General features: G+C 49.9%; 1 protein-coding gene across 1 annotated transcript in view; it reads right to left on the bottom strand.

Moving 5' to 3' along the window:
* Positions 1 to 18,111, bottom strand: part of DNAH8 (dynein, axonemal, heavy chain 8) — a 294,659-nt gene that overhangs the window by 16,478 nt on the left and 260,070 nt on the right. The window contains exons 87-89 of the mRNA XM_006775895.2: positions 7,367 to 7,523; positions 3,466 to 3,618; positions 3,042 to 3,231 (exon numbers count right to left, since the gene is read on the bottom strand). Coding sequence (XP_006775958.1) covers positions 3,042 to 3,231; positions 3,466 to 3,618; positions 7,367 to 7,523 — 500 coding nt within the window. The remainder of the gene's footprint in view (positions 1 to 3,041; positions 3,232 to 3,465; positions 3,619 to 7,366; positions 7,524 to 18,111) is intronic.

The following is an 18,111-nucleotide window of genomic DNA, read 5'->3' on the forward strand; positions in this document are numbered from 1 at the left end:
GGGAAAGCTGGCTCCCTCTAAGCTGCAAAGGAAAGCAATCACTGATAAGGCGCGTGTCTGTGCGCTCGTGCGCGCAGGGCAGGGAGCTGGAACAAGTCCCGGCTCTCCAACACGTGGAACACCCTGAGAGGTGGGATCAAACTTTATCTTGAAACCAGAAATAAAGAAGACAGAAAGAGTTGGATTATTAACAAGTACAGACAGGTAAAAACAACCCTGAGGTGGACACCTGCATTTGTATTCAAGTGAGCTGGCTTGTAACACTCGCAGAAAGTTCCAAGAGAAGATAAATTCGTATTTATATCTTGCTATTTTTAGAGAGGAAGGGAGAGGGAGAGAGAGACAGAAACATCAATGATCAGAGAGAATCATTGATCGGCTGCTCCCTGCATGCCCCGCCACTGGGGATGGAGCCTGCAATCAGGGCATGTGCCCTGACCAGGAATCGAACCATGACCTCCTAGTTCATAGGTCAATGCTCAACCATTGAGCCACACTGACCAGGCTTAAGTCACTTTAAAAAAAAATTGATGTCAGAGAGGAAGGGAGAGGGATAAAGAGATAGAAACATCAATGATGAGAGAGAATCATTGATCGGCTGCCTCCTGCATGCCCCCTAGGAGCCCGCAACCCAAGCATGTGCCCTTGACCGGAATTGAACCTGGGACCCTTCAGTCCATAGGCCAACACTCTATCCACTGAGCCAAACCGGCTAGGGCTTAAGTCACATTTTCAATGAGGAAAAATTACTGAAAGAGATTGTGTGCTGTGATGCCCGACTTAAGTTGTCTATGTCTGTGGAAAGCCAGGGAAGAACCAACCCACTCCCTTGGTTTTCGAATATAAAAAATACACTCAACAACCGTACAGATTTTAAAATCATTGGTTCTTGCTGGTCTCGAAAACTCCAAGCCTGCCAGCACACCTCCCGCCCGGCCGTCCCGCCCCTCCTCCCAACCTGTGCCTCTTGCACCGCTGGTCTGGCACCTGCCTTCACCCCAGCCATTGCCAGGCCCTGCGCTCGCGAGGATTCCGGTTTAATCGCTCCATCCAACCTGTCCCTCCTCGGCACCTGGCTGAGGGGCAGGCTCTCTCCCTTGGACTTGGTAAGGTTTGTGGCTCTGGGTCCACATTGCAGTCCTCCCTCCACCTTCTCCCAGGACGGTCTTCTGAGGGTTGGTGACTCCCAGTGCCTGTATGTTCCAGCCCAGACTCTCCTCTCCCGGGAGACTTCACGCTCCTGCTCCCGAGCTCCGGCCACACTGCCTCCTCCTTTCCCTGGACACGCCTTGCCTTTGCTCAGGCCCTGCTGCCCGCATCCCTGCCTCTGCACACCCTACTCCCCGCCTCCAGGGGAAGCTCTCCCCAAGCCCTGCCCTCTCTGTCCTCTGTCCCCCGTGGCACTGAGTTCTCACTGCAGTAAAGTTCCTGGAGCGTCTGTCTCGCCAATCATGTCACGGGCCCCTTTGGGGCAGGAATCCGGCCTCAGGCTTCTTTCTATGGAAAGCTCCCAGCAGAGAGCTGGCCAACAGAAGGTGGCTACCAGCCTCATTAAGGTAAATGCTATTTCTTCAGGCTCCAAAGCCAGGAATTACCTGGTGACAACTTACTGAAACTGCCAGTTAGTTGGTAAGGAGGAAAGAGACTCACAGGTAGACACACGGAATCTGAGAATCACAGTAAAAAACTTTCCTCCCCAAATCCAATAGAAATTCTGGGAGAAAAAATGGAGAAGTGGAAGTGGGGGCTGTCCTGTTCAAATCCGACATGCACCACCTGGTAAGCGCATAAAGGCCACCGAGGTCAGTGTGTTAGTGTTTTAAATTTAGAAACTATTCGGGCATTTGAAAATGCAGGGCGGGAATGAGTGCATGTACCCGAGGATAATTAAATGTGTGCTTTTAAGGGATACAGTTTATTGACGTATTTCTCATGCAAAGAAAAGTATACAGCTCCATGCATTTCCACCAGGAAATTCAATGTCCAGATCAAGAAACGGGCCATTCCCAACCCCAGAGGCCCTCTTGTGACCTTTGCAATCCCCGCCTGCCCCCGAGGGGAACCGCCACCCTCATTTTAACACCATGGATCTGTTTTGCCTGTTTGCTCTGTACAAATGGAATTGAACAGTGTACGTGCATTCATTACACATACAGCACAGTGTGTGCAATTACAATGAGTCCTGTTTGACTTTCCTCACTTTCCATATTTTATGAGATTCAGCCACACAGCTGTGAGGAGTAACAAGGCATCCCAGCTCTCTAAGTGTGCATGCTTCTTTTTTTTAATGACTACCCTTTTATTTTTTTTCTAGTTGAAATTATCTTTATACATTTTGTATTTACTATTATAATAATCTTTTTTTATTTTATTACATATGTCTCCCCCCCAACCCTTGACCCTTCTTAAATTGCATCGGTAGGGGAGCTACAAGGTGTGGAACCGTAAGGAGTCCACTATCTCTTCAGTTTGGTCAAGAATTACTTGAAGTGACACTATCCATGTTGCAGAGGGAAAAGTTGTATTTCTGAACTTTTTGAAGTCTATGACATCAGTCAGTAATTGACACAGTAAACATTCCCAGGATGAAGGAATAAATGCCAAGCACTTTTCAAAGAAAAAAAAAAGGAGGGGAGGGTGGCAGACTCTGGAGTTCAGGGAATAAAACTTTTGCCACATGACCACTGTTGAAATCAGTCTTATTTCCTGTACTTTGGCAACAGTTTCTGCATATTTTGGTGCTTCATTTTTGTCATTTTTATAAACATTTAAAAACTAAGGTTTGCGTGAAACCTTTTTACTATTTCACATGTTCTGACCAAAGACTGACGGCTTGCTGAAGTGAATGAGAAGAAAAACAAAGGTTGAATTTGCAGAACCAATACAGAAGATCGTCTGTGGTCTCCAAGCTGTGAAAGCACGTGTCCAGCACCCCGCCGGCTGCCCCTCTGTGCTGCTCTATGTGAGACCCATGTACCACACCGCACTGCTGCGCACACGCGCACACCGTCCAGTCTGCCCACTGTCCTGGGAGCACGTACCTTGGGGATTGAAGAAGCCAGTCATCCAGAACACATTGGGCCTCCCTTCAAATATCCATACAGAAAACTGGGAGTTCCTCTCCAGAAGCTCGGTGAACCAGAAGCCCAGGGTGGACGAGTCCCAGGACACCCTCTTCCAGATCTGAGGTATGCGAGCGTCGTACATGTTGTCCAGGGCATCCCTCAAGTTCTGAAAAGGATGAAGTTAAAGAGGTCATCCAAAGGACTTGTATGCATGCATATAAGCCTAACCAATGGACACAGACAAAAGGACACATATGTAATGCCTTCATCAACAAAGAAAAAAATGAATAAAAGATAAAATGACCGAAGGTAAAAAAAAAAAAAAAAAGATGAAGTTCAAGCAGAGAAGCAAGAAAAGCCACAAAAAGAGGGAACGACCATTGAGGAACCAACCGCTCACCTCACTCATGATGATGGTCCCTTCGATGGCTAATTTTAGGTCGCTCAGGCTGCTGCGGAGTATTGTTATCACTTTTTGCATTCTGTCTATTTCCTGTCTGAGAAATATGTTCATGGAGTTAAGGTGTCCCATCTTGACCAGGCGAGCTTTCACCTGAAACAAAGTACAGCACAGGGAGGGAGATTTTAAAAACTCGCCTGTCACCCATCTCCCGACGGCCTCTCCTCTCTCTGCTCTCCCCCGCCCTCCGGCAGCACCTCCGCAGCCCAATACACTCTCCAATGTCCCCTGCAGAACCAGCCCTGCCATTACGTCCCCCATTTTCCGGTCTTCAAACACGACTGTTCAACTAAAACGATTTTTCTTTCCTACTGATTGTACTTTCGTTGATAATTGGAAATAGACTTTAAGAAGCTGAAGTAAAATTGCACCCTTTTCCCTTTCAAATGATTAATGACTAAGTGTCCGTTAAATACTCTTTTGTGATTTAACCTTTGTAGGAGCACAGTTTGGAATACTTTTTTTTCATAATTCTTGCAGAGTTGCTGTTAGAAATGTCACGGACAGGAGATACGGCTGAAATCTTTCCAGAGCAGTCACCAATGGACAGGATTCCGGAGGCCGTGTGGCCTGCGCCAGGGCGCCTACCGGTGGAGGATTTCCCTACTTAACCAACAGGAATATGTGCCTTCGTGGGCGAGTCGGTAGGCACCTGCCATTGGCTCCTTTTGGTACGTCATTTACTGACCATTTTGAAGAGACCGATACAAAAGCCTCAGGTTATGGAAACAATAAAGCCCAACAATTATTGAAAAATACGCCAATCCATGTGCACATTTCAATCTTGTGACATCTGCCCAAGATAAGATTGACTACAAATCCTGGCATGGACTCCAAGAGAGGTCTGACGTTCCCGCTGGCCGCAATGGGAGAGCTGCCGGAACAGGGGGGAGGAGAAACACACAGAGAGGGAGAGAGTTCAGAGTGACGCCCCGTCCAAGGACCCACCAGGGAGCGTGGAGCCGTGGGGTCCTCAGCCGGAGGTGCCCACTGCCTGTCCGGAGTCACGGAATGTGAGGGACGGATGGCGCCAGACCACGCCCTCATCTTACGGGACCCTCTCTCAGGGCACAGAAGTCCCGCCTGGGCAGACTCTGCACCCTTCCAGGAAGCCAGGGTGGAGGTGAGCACAGACTCAGAGGGAAGCAGCTGTGCACTGAGCAGCCTGCACGGCCCTGCTGGCAGCGAGGAAGACTGAACCCCCCGTCGCACCTGCCAGCAGAGGTCCCTAGCCTCCTGGCATTCTCCTAAATTCCTGTTCTAGGACTCGCGTTTTTGCAGGCTCCGCTAGCCCGTCCTCATCTCCAGCCCTTCAGCCTCCAGTGGCCAAATACCTTATATAGCATCCCTTTCACACCATGACAGGGCTGTGGAGAGTCACACTTAAGGGAAAGGGGAAAATGAGGACCTGTACCTTTGCAAGCCCATTAAGGGAAAATCAAGCGCAGGCATTGGTTCCAAGGTCAGAGCAATAGCTCAGTAACTTTTAGCTCGCTAACAGCCCCAAACCAGTGGCCTCACCCCGCTGAGGGCTCAAACAAGAAACTTCCCACAGCAGAGACAGGCTTAGGGAACACTGAGCCGCTGGGAAATCCGATGCTGGTACTCATTTTATTCTAACTATGATTATTGTTCCAGCCTGAAACTGTCTTTTCATTACGAAATGAAAGAGTTGCTGGATCTCGTGGGGGGTTTCCAGTGTCTGTGAGACCGGCAGTCACGGGATCGTTTTCACTGTGGAAGTCAACACTGTGATTATATTTCTGTTTACAAATGTCACGTCACCACAGCATCTTAGAGCACATCTCCTCCATAAAGCAAAGAACATGAGAAAGGAAGTGACCCTGAGAGAGGAAGTGACTGTAGATGCCTTCAGCACTAACTCCCCCCATGGGATCTCCATATATAGTGACATCCCCCCGCCCCCTCACCCCCACCCCGTCCCCAGCTGCTAGGTGGTGGCTGGACAGAGATCCTGGTGAAGTGCCCGGCTAACCCTGAACCTCACGTTACCCCACAGCCTGAGACCCTCCTCCCATTGCGTCAGCCTGTGGTCCAGTCATTCAGAGTAAGTGTCTCTTTCCCAGGCCGGTTTGTACCACCTTTGGAGGCAGGTGCTACCCTCATTCGTCCTCTGAAGATCACTTCCAGTGAACCATTGAAAGTCCCTCCAGTACTTAAAATATTGACTCATTAAAAAAATATGTTCTCGCCTTGCTAGCACTATCTCTATGTGGAGCCATTGATTTCAGAGTCATGGCCAAGTGTCTTGGCACTCATCTGCACGATGAAACAAATCGTTTCAAGAGGCAAGAAAACGATTTTTCATTGCTGGGCACTCATTACAGGTGGGAGGGCGAGGGGCTCCCAGCTGACAAGCACATTTTCTTAGGCGTGGGGATGCAGGGCAGGGCCACAGTTACACCTGCTCAGGGCATCAGCCTCCACTCAGCCGGTCCAGGACTCAGGCGGCCTCTGACGCCGGCACAGCTGGGTGGAAGCCAAGACAGTGAGGACACAATTGCCCCCTTGGACGAAGCAGGAGGCCAGGTTGGAGGATCTTACAGAACTTTCAGAACACCCGGAAATTTTACCACAAACATTTATCTAGATCAGCAGTTCTCACAGTGTGGTCTGGGGTCCCCTGAGTTCCCCTGAGATCCTTTCAGGGGATCGACGGGGTGAAAGTTTTCACAGCGACAGGGATGCTGGCCTGTCTCAGGCGTGCACAGAGTAGTTTTCCAGGGTTGCGACCTGCTCTCTCAGCTGACTGAACACAGAGGCAGGCGTGGGGCCCCCACTGTCTTCTATTAAACCAGATATTAAAGAGATTTGCAAAATTAAAATGCTCCCACTCATTTCCATGCACTTTCCTGTTTTGAAAATTATATTTATTTTTTAAGTAACAATGCCATTTGCCCTGGCTGGTGTGGCTCAGTTGGTTGGAGTGTCATCCTTGCACTGAAGGGCTGTGGGTTCAAATCCTGGTCAGGGCACATGCCCAGGTTTCAGGTTCAGTCCCCAGTCAGGGAGCATATGGGAGGCAACCAATCGATGTTTCTCTCACATCAATGTTTCTCTCTTTCTCTCTCCCTCTTCCTTTCTCTCTCTATAAGATCAATAAAAAATGTTTAAAAAGTCATTTATGTTAATACATAATGGGTTTATTACTGTCACTTTATAATAAGTTAACATTTTTGAAATTCTCACTTTAAATTTCTAATATATTAGACATCAGCAGTTTACCCACATTTAAAAAAAAAAAGCTATGCGTGGTCCTCCGTCATTTTGTAAAGGGGTCCTGAGGTAAAGCATTTGAGGAAAACTGATTAACACGCAAGCACCTAGGAGGTCCAAGAAGTAGAAAGTTATTGCCATCCAACCTGGGGCGTGAGTTCACTTTCATCGCTTGCTTTCCTAGCACCTGGCTGAGAGGACTAGAAAATGACAAGTGTGGAGGGCAGGGGGCAAGAACAAGGGGCAAATTTAAGGCTGGACAAAGCAGGCTTAGGCAAGAGAGGGAGGGAGAGGTTTCCAGCCTAGAGGGTTAAGATTTCTGGGAATCCAAAGGGTAGAGACAAGGTGACTGAAAGAGAAAGTGGGGCAGAGGGCAGGTGGAGAAAGGTGTCAGAGAACGTGCAGACCATAATCTGCACGACACTGAGAAAGGCAAGGCGGAGAAGACCCAGGGTGGAAAGAACAGCTGACAGTGAAGAGGGGATGAGCAGACAGGGACGGGACTGAAACACACCAGCGGGCACTGAGCTCGCTGGGCTGTGTGGAGTCCCCCCTCCCCCCACCGGCGGCCCTGTACCCTGGAGGTGGGGGAGGTGCAGCTCACCTCGTGTGGAATGTAATCTGGAGGCAGCTTGCTCAGCATGTCTTCTGACAACCTGTAGACAATGGCTTCCCGGGTCTCGCCCACTCCTCCTCCACTCTCCTTGGGCTGAATGTTGGTAATTGTTTCGAGAACAGCGGAAGCAGTGTTACTCTGGTACCTGATGGAGAGAGGGGACTGTTGGGAACGCAGGGAAATGCACCTTCACAGATAATGATCAAAGCGTACACGAAATGATGAATCACCTAAATCCAGCAAAAGGGAAAAAAGTGGGGGGGGGGGGCTTTACCATAAACCAATAGGAATGAGAGAAAAAAACCCAGAGATCCATTTTACTGTCTCCCAGTGGGATATCAAGGACATCACAGAAATGAAACTCCCCTCCTCGGGGAAAGAGATTCCACAGATGTCCCTGATGGTCCAGAGTGCGCCATCAATCTCCTCGCTCGCAGCTGGCCTCACCACCTCGCGCAGAACAGCGAGCCCACCTGCTCCCTTCCGCCCTGGCTTATGCACTGGTCCTCAGAAGCTGCCATTCTAGGACAATTTATTAGATCAAAGAGCACCACTCACATTTGCTCAATGAGTTATAAACTATTAAAATTTATTTGGTCTTTTCTCTTCTGTGTTCTCACTTTCCCACGTGCGTTATTGCTTCCAAGGTAATCTATCGGCATCCACCTGCTCCACCTGTCTGACTGCCGCCATCCATCTTTAAAATCCATACATTCAGGAAAGATTTACTCCATGCGAGGCACTGAGCTAGGGGCTAGAATTCGGTGACAAACAGGTCCCTGCCTCGGTCCCTTTCTCTCGTGGATGAGGGGACATTAGTCAACACCATTGTAAGAAATTCTGTGGAGAACCAGAACAGATGTTTAAGAGAGTTTAGTCTCTCTTTCTCTCCCTCTCCCTCTGAAGAACGTGGAGAAACTTGAACCCTCATATATTGGGTGTTGCAAAGTGGTGCAGCCACTTGGAAAAACAACTTGGTAGATTCCTAAAATGTTCAGGGTAGATTAATCACATGACCCAATAATTATATTTCTAGTTACCTATCGAGAGACATAAAAAGACATGTCTACACAAAGACTTGGGCATGAATGTTCAGAGCAGCGTTATTTATAGTAGCTAAAAGGTGGAAACTACCCAAATGCCCATCAACTGGTCAATGGGGAAATTAAATGGGGTCCATTCATGCGTTGGAATACCCTTTAGCAATAAAAAGCAATGAAGTACTGATACTTGCTACAACCTGGGTGAGCTTCAACAAGATGGTGCTAAATGAAGAATCCATACACAAAGACCACAAAGCATGTCTATAGGAAATGTCCAGAAAAGGCAGATCCATAGAGACAGAAAGTAGATTATTGGCAGCCTGAGGCCAGCGCTGGGGCTGGGCATTGAGATGACTGGCTACAATCGCATGGTACAGAGACAGTTCCAGGCCATCCATTCTTTGTTGATAACGCTGGGTGCACACAGGCGCAGAGACGATCTGGAGTGTTTTGGTAGTGGGGCCTTTGTGTGGTGAGCTTTTGCTTCAATGATTACTTTCTATTGTCTGTACTGGCTCTTTTTCTCAATGAGGAAGTATGACTTTTCTAACAAAGAGGATTAAAACCATTTACATTTTGAAAAATAAGAGGGGAAAAAACAAAACACCTGAGAAGCAAAGCCCATAGGGGTCAGGAACTCAGCAGAGATGAACTGGTGACAAATGTTTGGGTTCTGTGAAACGCATCTTGCAAATTCCTACTAAGGTTTATGCGCTGCCAGAAGTGTCTGCCCTACCCCCCCCCCGCCCCGCCCCCGCCTTTTCTCACAGCACATGGAATGAGGGAATTACCCCTCTCTCTTCGTGCCTAGGTGTGAATTAAACAACCTTTTGTGGAAACAGCTCCTGCTAAAATTACCCAGGCTTTTTTTTGCTTGTGAAAAAGCCAATTTTGTGCAAACTGAGGACTCCTGAATTATTCAGGTGACCTCTGGTTTAATTAGGACGCCAGCTTAAGAGTGGAGCGGATGTTTCTGTCTTCAGCATTTTTATTTGACGATCTGGGCCCCAGCCTGCGTAGCCTAACAACCGCATCCTCCCCAAGTCCCGGCTGAGGCAGACGCCCCTGGCCCCCCGTGCTCTCCATGCCGGGCTGCGGGGGAGGATGCGCAGTGCTGATGAGGGCCCGGGGACAGATCTGGTGAATGTCTGCAGCCCAACCAGGGCTGGGGAAGCAACTCCATTTTACCTTTAAACGTAAGAATTTCACCATAGAGACCAATAGGCAAAAGCTGATTTTAATACCTTAAGATGGATTTTGTATAACTTTATATATAATTTTTTTAATTTTATTATTTTATTACTCTTTGGTGAGCAACCTCTTTCAGAAGCGGAGGTTTTAAAAAAAAATATTCCAAAAGGCATTTATTTAAAGAGTTGAAAGATGAGCATATCAAACCCATACGCACACAATTGAACGTATGAATAGAGAGGAAAACATCCTAGGAAAATGGCACACAAGGCCCTTGCACTCCATTGCCTGTGTTCTCATTACTGGTTTTTGAAGTATGGCGCTATCTCAGTTTTTAAAAGTCACATAAGGAAAAGGAAAATACAAGTAACAGTGCCCTGTGCAGACCCACAATTGCCCCTTTGATAATAATACAGGGTGGGGCAAGCATAGGTTTATAGTTGTGAGTACAAGAAACTTGGAGTTTATTCTTATACTAGAGGCCCAGTGCACAAATTAGTGCACAAGTGGAGTCTGGCCAGCCTGCCCTGATGGGGGCCGATCGGGGCCAGGCCTGCAGCAGGGGAAGTGAGAGGTTGGCCACCGGCCCCACCCCTGATCGGGGCCCAATTGGGGCTGGGCCAGCTGGGTGGGGGGCCCCATGGGAGGTCAGCTGGCCCCGCCCCCAATAGGGGGGCTGATCAGGGGCAGGGCTGGCTGGGGGAAGGAGCCACGGGAGATTGGGGGGGCCAATCAGGGCCCCAATCAGGCAGGTTGGCCGCTACAGTGCACAGCATAGTGACCGGTCGTTCTGGTCATTCCAGTCATTCTGTCATTACAGTTGCTTGGCTTTTATATATGTAGATTATTGTTTATTAATAGCTGTATTATTTTCCATATGAATAACTGTAAACCTTCTTTTGCCCAACCCTGAATGTAGTGATAGCTGGTGTCGCATGAAAATAGCTGACGTGACAACAAAACGAAGTTACCAACAGTCGAGGACCCACATGTTATGGAACAGAGATTTCATCAGAAACGTAAATGTGTGTGATTGCCATCGCTCGGCGCCCTGGTTCTGCGCGGCATGCCAGCTCGCAGGGAGCAGGGTGTGTGGGTGACGCTGTGCTGGAGAAGATGCAGGTACCACGGGGCCGGGGTCCTCGGAGCCAGGACGCTCCAGGCAGGTCCGATAAGGCCAAACCTCTGACTCTGTCATGGACTCCGTGCACCCACATCTCCACGGACTCCCAGAGCTCTGTTCTGACACCAGACAACTCCTGCCCTGGTTTGTTCTAATCCCCCCTTTCCCTCGCCTGCGCTAGCCCTTGCACCATCTCCTTTAACATCAGCTAGGCTCGACCAGGGAACTTCAGAGAGGGCTCCCCCTGTGTCACTCCCCAGCCTCTCTCGGTTTCCGAGTCCTATTTCCAGATCATGCCTAGCACCATGTAGAAGCGTCCAGGATCCGTCTCCTTCCTGCCTTTGGAACGGCCCCAAACCCTTTCTCAGGACTCCCCGCACCTCCCAGAGCCGGTCTCTGCGATGTGTCAGCATCACCATCACGTTGCTTTTCCCTTCGAGCCTCCCCCCCCCCCAACCCCCACCCCCAGGCTCCCAAACATCCCACACACTTTACAGCTTCCTGCCCCTCCTCGGGCAGCTCCTTCCTGCATGTGCCCTCATTGATGCTTTTGTCCACTGTGCTGACGTGTCGTTTTTTAATCGTGTTTAGGGTGCACAGGTTGATCTGATATGCAAACACAGCCTCCTCATCTTCCTCTTTCTTTGTACTCTGTCCCTCTTGCTGGTGCTGCAGCCACTCCTCCCCACCCCCTCCCCATCTCCATCCTGAGAGCCCCCACAGGTCCTTAAGGCACAACTCAGAGGTGGCCTCACTCCCTCACTAGCTCACTCTGATCCCTAAATGGAAATTGATTGCTCCTTTGCCTTTGTTCTCAGAGCAATGTGTGCGTGTGCGTGTGTGTGTGTGTGTGTGTGTGTGCGCACGCGCCCCTGTATGTCCTGATTTTAGAGTTTACCATATTGTGTTACATAACGGTCTGCCATTCATTTATTTTCTCTGATCGATGGTGAGCTCCAGGGCAAGGTCTGTGACTTACTAATCCGCAAACTGGCTGGAGAGTAAATTCTCAGTAAATATTTGTTGGGCTTGAATTTTATTAAGCCTCACATCTAAAGGAGAGCAGTCCTCTGATATTTAAAGGGCATGAAAATGTAATTATTTGTTTCTTCTTATGGTAAAAGTATATTGTCATTACCGTGTGTCTCTCTCCTGGCACCTTCCCACCTAAAGATAAATATATCTCAGATCTTTAAAGGTCAAAGAGAAGAAAACCGCAGTAAATGTCCATTCATGCTAAGGAAACCCTGATTTATTCTTCCCACCTGTTCTAGCCACACAGGAAACGGGGAAGGAACCCCTATCTCGGATTCTCAGGCGCTCCCCTGGCTCCCTGTCAGCTTGCATCCTCTTTGGAAACGCTCTGCACCAGGGCTGCGTGCCAGCACACACACTGCAGGAGGGTGCAGCCGCCTGCTCTGGCCGCCCGCCACCCTGGCCAGCACTCCAGGAGGCCCGTGGAGGGGCCACGGCGGGACCTCACCTGAGGGATCACTCCCACGGTGGGCCATTTAATTCATCTTTTGAGGTGATTTGAAAACAGTCCCTGAGACACGGCTGTGGAACGAATCCCTGAAAAGCTGCCCCATTTTGCATAGGAGCTGGACAAGCTCTCGGATCGCCTCCCACCACACGTGGGCCACCGAATGCCACGATGTACAACCTCCATTTCCTTCATTTCTTTCTCCACAATGTGGTTCTAACTTTGCAAAGACAGGAAAGGCAGAAGCCTACCTAACCAGCTACCCTGGAGAACTGCAAATATCTCCATGTGCCTCCAAATCCCAAGGGCTCCCAGGGGAACAGTCCCATAAGTAAATGCTCTGAGGTGAAGACAGGGAATGGTGATACTCCATGTGCTTTGGTCCCAAGTTACTTCTAGAAGAAATTTCTCCTTGAAGTAAACGTGGGAAGAAGCTCTTACTGGTCTTGTCACTCGGTGGTTTTGGGGAGTCATCTGGGTCATCTCTATTGGGTGGTGATGGGCCATACAAATGCAAGACAACTGACAAAGAGAGCTACCTCTAAAATAATTAACCATTTCCTGAAATGTTAGTTCACTACCACATCCAAACCAGCCCAGATTTATGTACATCTTTGTACATGAAACATAATGTGCAATGAGCATAATTTTTAATTCATTTTAGAGACAGCGAGAGAGAGAATGAGAGAGAGAGAGAGAGAGAAAGAGAGAGAGAGAGAGAGAGAGAGAGGGAGATGTGAGAGAGAAACATCAATCAGTTGCCTCCTGAAGGGGCCCCGACCAGGGATTGACCCCAGAACCTGGGTATGTGCCCTGCCTGACTGGGAAAAAAATCTGCCACAATGAGCACAATCTTTTTTTTTAAAATCTGAAACTTAGCAGTGCCAGCGAACAAAAAAAGAAATACAATTAAATTCTAACTGTGTCGGAATGAATACAAAAGTTGTAATAAGACATTTGACAAATTTCAGAAGATAGAACAATATGCAAAACTGCTAATGAGAAAAAGAGTGAAAATAAATAACTGTTTTTGACATTGAGATAGTTGAATTTGCAATGTCCTTGGTACCTTATAAATCTAGATAATAAAACTATTTAAACTATGCATAGTGATTAAACTATGCATTTTTATGCTTCCTGTCACCAAGGTATCTAAGCTCTTGGGAGAGATTTTATTTATTTTAAAGCATTTATTCAACCTGATTTTCCTCTTCTACTTCTGCATTCTTAAGCAAGGATGGGCGGAGGGGGAGACGTGTGGTCCCCCTTCTCAGGCCCCCCTCCCCTCTAATTTGTGGGTGCTAAAGTCAGAGTGCAGATTCTCCACCCCAGCCCAGGGGCAACCCTGAGCCAGTCTGGGAGCAAGAGCATTTTTGAGTGCCATGGGCAGTCAGATACATTAAGAAGGACCCTCTTGGCTGTGACAGTCACATTGACTCAGCCAGTGCGTCTCAGACAGTCCACGCCCTCTCGTGTCTTCAACTGTCCTCTTGGGAGAGTTCTACCTGGCAGCCCTGGGAAGGGTGTGCTTGGGGGCAGGAGACAGGACGGGCTGTAGCTGGGAAGCTGCGTCCGTTTTTGCTTACTGCCTCCTGGTGGCTGGTGCGGGAACAGCGCGGGGTTGGAGTGCAGCCCCCCAAGAAGACTCAGTTGCCAGGAAGAGTGAGGCTGATTCTGGATACCGGGTATTTCAGAGCTCAGAGGAGAAAAGGCTCCAGCTTAGGACAGAGATTCCCTCGACAGAAAATGACCAAACGCAGCCTGCGGGACAGAGCCCACTGCCTGAGCAGGCACCGAAAGGGCCATGGTCGCCAGGAGGAGGAGAGCAGGGGTGGGTGGCGGGAGAAGAAGACCCTGGGACAGACCAAGCGGGAAGTTAAGGATGGAGAGAAATCCCAGGAGGGGGCCACAGGGCTCAGGGGCCAGCTGCTGTCTCTGGCAGGAACAGTCCATCTGAGGCACAGGTCCCGCTGTTCTACCTGCCCTCACTCAGTGGGATGGGAGCTGGTGAGACCCTGTCAGTTAGTATGGGAAGGACAGCTGTGCCAGCCACAGCAGGCCTGCCAGCAAAGGCATGTGAGCTGTGTGCAGAGCTGTGGAGGGAAACTTGAACCGGGACAAAGGCTTGCCACACCCTCTCCATTGAGCAGGCAGCAGCAAGGAATGAATGAAACCTGTAGAAGGCTCCCAGCCTTGTTCCACACTCATTCATCTTATCAGTCCCCCTCTGGGACCTGTCTGCAGCTTCACTCCACCTCTGCAGCCCATCACCGGCCTGACTGCAGCCTACATCACACACGGGGCCTCCAAGGTGGTCGATTAGTGCAGATAGCCCGTAAATGTAGGCAAATGTGCTCAATTTCGCTCCAAATGAGAGAGAATAAATTAAAACCATGCTGAGGCACCATTTCTCACTGCCGTCCTGGTGACAATTCAAAACTTCACCACTGCTCTGTGGGTGAGACTGAGGGGCCAGGCACGCCCGCACTGCTGGAGAGAGTAACAGCACAGGCGATGGAAGGGACTCCAGCATCATTCACTAGGCCTCGGTCCAGCCGGCATCCCAGCAGAGCAGTTTACCCTGAAAACACATCCCCCGCAATATGGGAAACTGCACGCAGGAGGTGATTCACTGAGGAATTATTTGGGAGAGTGAAGCACTGGGAGCAGCCCTAAATGCCCACCCTCAGGAGAAGGATGCAGGGACGATGGAGCATGAGCACCCAGGGGCCTGCAGCTGTACAGTCATGAGGATGGCGTCTATGAGCTGAACGGAGTGGTTATAAGGTACACTGTTAAGTGAAAAAGGCAAGACACAGAATTAGTATGGCAACTTTGTTTAAGAAAGAAGGGATCATGAGAATATCTAAGTACATGTGTATGTATGTCTGGGCAAAAAGAGCACAGGGGAGATAACCCAGAAATGAATGCATTTGGGTGCCTCTAAAGAGAGGAGGAAGTGGGTTAGAGATGAGATTTCTCTAAGAACAGCTTACTATCTAGTTGTGACTTTCAGCCATGTTCACGTTTCACATAATCAAAACAATGGACAGCCCAGCTGGCGTGGCTCAGTGGTTGGGTGTCAACCTGTGAACCAGGAGTTCATGGTTCGATTCCCAGTCAGGGCACAGGCCTGGGTTGCGGGCTCGATCCCCCGTGTGGTGTGCAGATGGCAGCTGATTAATGGTTCTCTCTCTTCATTGATGTTTCTAGCTTTCTTGTCCCTCTCCCTTCCTCTCTGAAATCAAGAAAAATATATTAAAAACCCATCATGAACAAAGATGGAAAAAAACTAAAATGTAATACAATCAAAAACGAAGTAACTACATATCAATGGATGGCACAACCACACAGAAAATCATCGGCGTGACTTTTGAGCAGAGCACCCTGTGCGCCCTCAGTGGGATCTGTCCTAAGGGCAAAAAGGTCAGCAAAGAAACCTTGACCTGCACTTAGGACATTGGGGTGCTGGTGGGGTGTTCGGAGCAAGTGAGTAAAGATATCGAAGTTGCTGGGAACTGGAGTTCTCACCCTGGGAGGAAAGAGACAGCAACATGAAATGAGGGAAGACCAGGCACAACCCTGAGGTATACGACTGGACTCGGACCTGTTAGTATCGGCCTATGATGTTTTAAAAAATACTTATTTCCTAGCTCATCCACTGAGAGGGGCTACAAGCAGAGGGAGAGAGAGGAGGGGGGGTGGAGAAATGTGCTTATATGTGGACGTAGCTGTAGACATATAAATACACAGAGGTTTAAATATAGAAAAAGAAAATGCAAATGGAACCAAATGTGAGTTATCAGTGACTCTCAGTAAAGGGTCTATGAGAGTTTACTGCGTACTTGCAACTCGTGTGAGGGCTTGTAATAGCTCCAATAAAAGTCCAGGGAAAGTCTCTTTCTGGCTTCGCATTTGAATTACACTTTAGTTGCCCCGCTTTGAGCTGTTCTGAGCTTCGGTTTATCTTCCCTGCGAGCTGGTGATCAAACTGCCCGCGGTGATGCGGGTGCGGGTGCGGGTGCGCGTCCCGTCCTAGGGTGAGATGCGGCCGGCCTTGCTCTGGGCTCCCAGGCACCAGCTCCCACGGCTCCAAGGGCTCTCGCCAAGGATGGAGCCCAAGTTCTAAGCCCTCATTCGCGACCACGTCACCTGCTCGTTTACAAGTGCATTACCACTGACTGCCCATTTCCCGGCCCGCTCACACGCATCAGGAGACCTTCCTATGGACTAGCGCTAGCCCCCTCATTAGGTCCTCCACAACCTGAAGAACGGCGTATGGCAGTCGCAGCCAACAAATGTGCCCTGCCATCAGGCTCGGGCTGGCACGGGGGGAACAGCAGTGAAAAGAGGCAAGAGCGTCAACAGAATGAGCTTATGTTAAATGACGGCAGCCAGATGACAGCAAACAATACATACAGATGTGACAGCTGGTGAGAAAACCTATAGAAAAGGGCAGACAGGGAGGATGGGAAGTGCAGGTAGCCTGTGGTGAGAGCCTCGGGCCTGAGGGACACCTCGGGCCTGAGGGACAGGAAGTAGCTGGAGCTGGTGGCCACGGGGAGGTGGGGAGGCGGGGTAACAGAAACAGACCAGCCAGGGGTGGGTGCAGATGGAATTATTGGGCCTTGGAGGTCACCTGGAGGTCACTGTTGGCCTTGGACCTTGACTCAGAGTAAGATGAGCCTTCAGAGGGTTCTGGGCAGAGGCCTGATGCGGTCCGACTCACATTTTTAAAAGTCTCAGCAAAAGCAAACCTCTTTCTGTTTTCTCTTTCAGATAATGTTTAAGTTGACGCGCAAATGGGTCCCTGAGGAATCCTTTTAATTGTTTCCTGCCTCCAGCTAACTTTATGACGGCTTTTATTCTTCAAAGAGCAGCCAGCGCAGCCACCAAAGGGCCATCGGCTCCTCCCGTGGGGTCGGAAGGGAGCGTTAGCCATCGGTGGGCCTTTGGAGCCACGCTCACATCTTTAAAGATGAAAAGAACATGAGAGAGATGAGAGGGAACGAAGAAGTTAGAATCAACGTGGGTGACAGAGGCCAGGAGGCCACGCCTGGTGAAGGGTGAGGCGCAGGCAGGACTGGAGGGCACGGGGGCTCCGGGGCTGCCTGTGAGGGCAGAGGACCAGGTGAGGACCTGGGGCTGCAGGGGAGTGACGGGGAGAGGGCACACGGCCATCTCAGTCATCACAGCTTAGAACCTTCCAGGGGGCTGTCGGTTTCTCTCTACTTCCTAAAACCTCCCTCCTAGAGTAGACTTTGTGGCCTTGTGTCAATGGGCCGGAGGAGCCCACCCAGAGGGGGCTGAGCTGGGGCCTCTCCGTGGAGCCGGAGGCTCGGTCTGCAGGTGGGACTTCCGGGGAGATGAGGGATGTGACCTCCTCCACAGGGGGGTCCTGGAAGGGGCTTGGGACCTGGATGCCCCTCCGACCTCTTCACCCGCCTCCGGCCTGTGGGACTGGCGCAGGGACCTCCCTCGGAGCCCCGACTCCCAGCCTCCCCTCACCCGCCCTGTGCGCCTTGCTCGCTGCCTGGTGCCCTGTGGACGGTTAGCGACAGAGATGGCCGTGAGCAGCCAGGGAGCAGATCAAGCACAAGTACCACCGGGCCCTCCTCTCTCGCCCGTCCTGTCCCTGCTAGATTCTGCTCAGGACCATTATTTTTCATGGACTTGTTTGAGGTAAGAGGCAAGGACTACTGTCCTATCCGTGGAGAGCATCGGCGCCAATCACACCAGCTGGTTTTATGACACGACAGAGAAGTAATCAGTGCATAAATTAGAGCCTTCACGCTGCCATAAACTCCGGAGCATCGGGATTTAGTGAGCGGAGAGCTGCCAAGATCCGACAAAGTTGTAATTGGGAGACAGAAAGTGACACAATTTTTCATAA

Source organism: Myotis davidii, unplaced genomic scaffold (assembly GCF_000327345.1).
Source record: "Myotis davidii unplaced genomic scaffold, ASM32734v1 scaffold289, whole genome shotgun sequence".
Taxonomy (NCBI): Eukaryota; Metazoa; Chordata; class Mammalia; order Chiroptera; family Vespertilionidae; genus Myotis; species Myotis davidii.